At 38.2% G+C, this 4,690-nt stretch overlaps 2 protein-coding genes across 2 annotated transcripts; both read left to right on the top strand.

The window, feature by feature from the left end:
- Positions 1 to 766: 766 nt before the first annotated feature.
- Positions 767 to 4,562, top strand: LOC125238339. Its single transcript, XM_048145640.1, has 3 exons — positions 767 to 919; positions 3,067 to 3,458; positions 3,864 to 4,562. The coding sequence occupies exons 1-3, from the start codon at positions 814 to 816 to the stop codon at positions 4,032 to 4,034; spliced, it is 669 nt and encodes a 222-aa protein (XP_048001597.1). The 5' UTR covers positions 767 to 813; the 3' UTR covers positions 4,035 to 4,562.
- LOC125238338 (glutamyl-tRNA(Gln) amidotransferase subunit A, mitochondrial) lies at positions 1,079 to 2,630 on the top strand. Its single transcript, XM_048145639.1, has one exon. It carries the CDS (start codon positions 1,135 to 1,137, stop codon positions 2,605 to 2,607), a length of 1,473 nt encoding a protein of 490 aa, XP_048001596.1. The 5' UTR covers positions 1,079 to 1,134; the 3' UTR covers positions 2,608 to 2,630.
- Positions 4,563 to 4,690: the final 128 nt, after the last annotated feature.

Here is a 4,690-nt window from a genome sequence, read left to right as displayed (position 1 = left end):
GGCAACGCACTAAATAAATATATTGCAATTTTTTGTTGTTTGACAGGCTTGGGTTACCATTTGTAAAAACTAATCAGTAATGTTTCTTTTCTTGCTCGTATCGCAGCGTTTAAACAAATGTCTTATGGCCCCTGTACACACATGGCCAACGGTTCCACCAGCCCTTTGTGAAACCCCTTGGCCAAGATAAGAGCCGCTGTTTACACATTGGCGAACCAATCACTTGGCATTGGCTCTTCATGAAAGATGGACGTGGAATGGAAAAGTCTAGGAAATTCTAGATCATAGACATTGACAGAAAAATTTGATTAAAAAATAATAACCCCGTAGTAAAATTTAATTATTTGATATATTAACAATTTTTTTAATATTATGATAAGAACATTTATCTTTTTTAGGAAATACATTAAACATTTGCAAGGTTATTTTATTTCCTAAAATTTACACTATTATTGACATAGATAAACTTATTATTTTCGTAAATATTTCACTACCGTCCTCTCTGACGGCTGACGACCAACTGAATGAAGCGCCAACGTGTAAACGCAGTTGGCCATTGGCGCCAAGATCCTTTGATGTGTGGACAAAAAACCGACACGAATCGGTTGGCCGGCAAGCGCAAGCGCCAACTGCCAACTTACGGCCAAGTAGCCCTCTACACACATGGCCAAGGGGGTTGGTGGAACTGTTGGCCATGTGTGTACAGCGGCCATTAAACGCACTAGCGACTCCATTGTTGTGGCGAAATTGGCGATCTGTCAAAATTTTAAAACCCAAACGAATTTGTTTGATAGGTTTGTTGTGTGTAAATTAATGAAAATGAGTCAAATCATGGACAATACGTGTGTTGGTGGCGAAGAGCTAATGACGCTACATTCACAAATAGCTGATAAGGATAAACAAGAACGTTTAGCTACGGGTGAGTAGAAATCTTTGAAAATTATCGTTTGACATAATGCAACTAAATTTAGAAGACGGCATAACTTTTTAAACGGTTGTTATGGCAATGTGTGTACTTCATTTAGTCGTATTATACGTCAGCTGTTGTATTTCCGTGGTATTTCCAATATTTCTAACCTGAAACCTCATAACGAAACTGCAAAAACAATTAATTTTTAGTTCAATCTTGCAAAAATGAACAAATTAACAACGTATACTATAAAAGAAATACATAAAGCTTATCGCGATAAACTTCTGACACCGACAAGTTTCGTAGATTTATGTTTACAAAATGCAAAACAAAACCGTGATTTAAACGCATTTGTGACTTTAACCGAAGATGTAGCTGAAAACCATGGGATTGAGAGTGAAAAGCGCTTCTATATCGATAAGGAAACTAAACCTCTGGATGGTATTACCGTCGGTATGAAAGATAATTTTTGCACTAAAAATATACGTACAACATGCGCATCGAATATGCTTTTAAACTTCGTACCAACGTATGATGCTACGGTATATTCAAGATTACGTGATGCAGGAGCCTGTCTGATAGGAAAATGTAATTTAGATGAGTTTGCTATGGGTGCGGGCACTGTTGACTCTATATTTGGTCCAACTCGTAATCCTTGGGGATATAAAGCCTGCTGGAGGATTGCTGGAGGGAGCTCAGGGGGCAGTGCTGTAGCCGTCAGCTCTGGAGCTTGTGTAGCTGCCATCGGATCAGACACTGGTGGTTCAACAAGAAACCCAGCGGCACTTTGTGGTATTGTTGGCTTAAAACCGACATATGGTCTAGTTTCAAGATATGGATTAATACCTCTAGTTAACTCAATGGATGTACCAGGCATTATGACTAGAAAAGTAGATGATGCTGTCAATATCTTAAACTGTGTTGCTGGGCCTGATGAATTAGATTCAACAACAATTAAAAAAGAATTTAGTCCAATCAATTTGGATAACAATTTTGATATGTCAAAAATTAAAATAGGGATTCCTAAAGAGTATCACTATCCAGGAATGTCAGAAGATATAGTAGATACTTGGAGATTAGTCACAAATTTGCTGGAAAATGAACAGGCAACAGTTCAAACGGTTTCCATGCCAAACACATCAGTGTCAATAGCGGTATACTCAATATTAAACCAATGTGAAGTTGCTAGCAACATGGCAAGGTACGATGGAATTGAATACGGACTTAGGACCAAAGAAGACTACTCAACTGAAGAGCTTTATGCTTCATCTCGCTCCGAAGGCTTCAACCAAGTTGTCCGATCTCGCATTTTCGCCGGCAACTACTTCTTACTGACAAGAAATTACGAAAAGTATTTCATAAAAGCTTTAAAGCTTCGTAGAATGATTACAGATGACTTTAAAAAGGTTTTCAAAGAAGTCGATTTGCTTGTGACTCCGACAACATTGTCAGATGCTCCTTTATTGGATGAATTTGTGTCAAAGCATAATCGGGACCAGTGTGCGTTCCAAGATTACTGCACGCAGCCTGCGAACATGGCTGGAATACCAGCTGTTTCAATACCAATAAGACTTTCAAAGAACAGGATGCCATTGTCTATACAATTGATGGGACCTAATTTGTCGGAAGAGTTACTTCTGAATGTGGCAAAGAGATTAGAGACACTTGTTGATTTTCCTAGTTTAGAAGTAGTTTAATTTAGTTAATAAAGTTATGTTTAGATGTGGTTTTGTCTTTTATTACCACCTTCCCTATCCTATAGTCTATTTGTACAACTGAAATGAAAAAAAACATTTTTTTTTTAAATTACAAATCTATTTTTTTCCTGCAGCTGCAGCTGTATTATTTACTGAGGTTTTCAATAAAGACGATTCTTTTTAACTTTCTTTGCTTCCAAATAATAATAATATTCAATTACGTACAGCATCTGCAGAGGTAAGTAATTCCTCTGCAGGGGCTTCAAACAAATTTCCGTCATCTATTGAGATTACTGTACCTACACAGCCTACACTTTATTTCACTACTAAATTTAGATTGCGAACAACGACTTTTTTTATACCTATAAACTTATAGTAACAATCAGAATTCTTTTATAAAAAATGAATAACTATGTTTTTTCGAACTTAACCCCATAATATTTAACTTTCCATCCTCAGCCGCAGTAACCACAGAGACGCTAACAAAACTCAACATATCCATCGAAGCCCTCCCCCAAAAGACGCAACAGCTCCTCCTAAAAGCCGCCCAGCAGCAGCAAGCATTGGACATCGTCCAACTCGATCCCATCGCCATCTCCCTCCGTCACTCCCGCGAGGTAACGGACGAACTGAACGATGAGTACGAACTATTAAAGTTAACACAAAAAAACCAAGTGTTGCAACATAAAATAGATCGGAATAACAAGTTTATGGATGAGTTGAGAAGGGAATTGGCGAATTCGAGAGAGAGTTTGAGAAAGCAGAATCCTAATCCGGAGAATATACAGGAGTTGGTTCGGCAGATGAGGCAGAAGGTTTTCGCTTATGAAGAGAGCTGCGAGTTGGCTAAGGTGAGAGCTAAAAACTGTTATTTTTAACTCCCGACGTAAAAACATGTCTGTTTGTCTGTCTGTAGCATCGTAGCTCCCGAACGGATGGACCGATTTAGATTGTTTTTTTTGTGTTGTCGGGAGTGTTCTTCGTCATGTTTCGTGACATTGTGGACCGATTTTTCATATGTCGGGGGTTTTTTCAAAATTTTAATTTTGTGGTTATTAATAATATGTGAGTGTGCACGGGGAAACTTACCACTTTGTCGATTGCTATAAAGCCGCTTTGACAGTTTACAGTTTGTAAATCTCGCCTTAATGGTAACCAACAAAGTGGGACGTTTAACTAAACACAAAAATTAAGATTATTAAGAATTTTATACTACTATTAATATAAAATTTTAAAGAAAGTGTTATTTTTTCCAGACAAAGTTCAGCAAACTCGCCGTCCCCGAAGCGTGCTACCCGAAATCCTTAGCACTGCTGGCTTCCACCCTGGAGTCCCTCAGGGCTGAAGCGTTGTCCCTGCAGCAGCGCGCTGAAGACATCACTCTAGCGAGAGAAGCAAGGGAACTCCTGAGTGCTACCCGTAGATAAATCAACCGTATGTTAAAACAGAAATCTTAATTTCAAGAATACATATGTCATTTTAAGTTAAGTAATAGTGCCTAAAATAAAACATGTAAATATAACACTAACAAGAGCTACTTATTTTCGATATTGTTGCCGTGGAAGTCGTTTTTAGGTTTTCGTCAGTACTTTTCTTTTCATTAGAAACTCCCAAAGAATGGATTAAAAAGTTTTTATAACTAGATATGTATATATATTGTTTACTATGTCAGTAGTAAACCAGCATATGGACAGCCTGATGGAAAGCAGTCATCGTTGTCTATGGACTCCTGCAACTCCACAGGTGTTAATCTAGCAACAAATCCTTAGCGCTGCTTGCATTACCTCGGTCAGCTGTTCAAAATAGTTCTGCACATATTTATTCCCGTATTTCTCATTTTCTTTTAAATAAGGAGTAATAACCTAACCACAAAATTAAAATTTGGAGAAAACCCCCGACTGCGACATAGTAGACCGATTTTCATGAAACATGGCTAAGAACTGTCCCGAGTCTCCCGACTAACTCGGATCAGCTTTCAAAACAAAAAACTAAATCGAAATCGGTTCACCTGTTCGGGAGCTACGGTGCAACAGACAGACACACACACAGACAGACAGACACGTGAAACTTATAACACCCCGTC

This window comes from Leguminivora glycinivorella, chromosome 23, assembly GCF_023078275.1.
Source record: "Leguminivora glycinivorella isolate SPB_JAAS2020 chromosome 23, LegGlyc_1.1, whole genome shotgun sequence".
In the NCBI taxonomy this organism is placed as follows: Eukaryota; Metazoa; Arthropoda; class Insecta; order Lepidoptera; family Tortricidae; genus Leguminivora; species Leguminivora glycinivorella.
This window is presented reverse-complemented; position numbering and strand designations above follow the sequence as displayed.

Bases quoted from the DNA above. Each gene is read 5' to 3' on its own strand.
- LOC125238339 (XM_048145640.1), top strand. From the start codon at position 814: ATGAAAATGAGTCAAATCATGGACAATACGTGTGTTGGTGGCGAAGAG. The intron at 920-3,066 runs GTGAGTAGAAAT...TTCCATCCTCAG, and splicing joins ACAAGAACGTTTAGCTACGG to CCGCAGTAACCACAGAGACG. The intron at 3,459-3,863 runs GTGAGAGCTAAA...TATTTTTTCCAG, and splicing joins AGAGCTGCGAGTTGGCTAAG to ACAAAGTTCAGCAAACTCGC.
- LOC125238338 (XM_048145639.1), top strand. From the start codon at position 1,135: ATGAACAAATTAACAACGTATACTATAAAAGAAATACATAAAGCTTAT.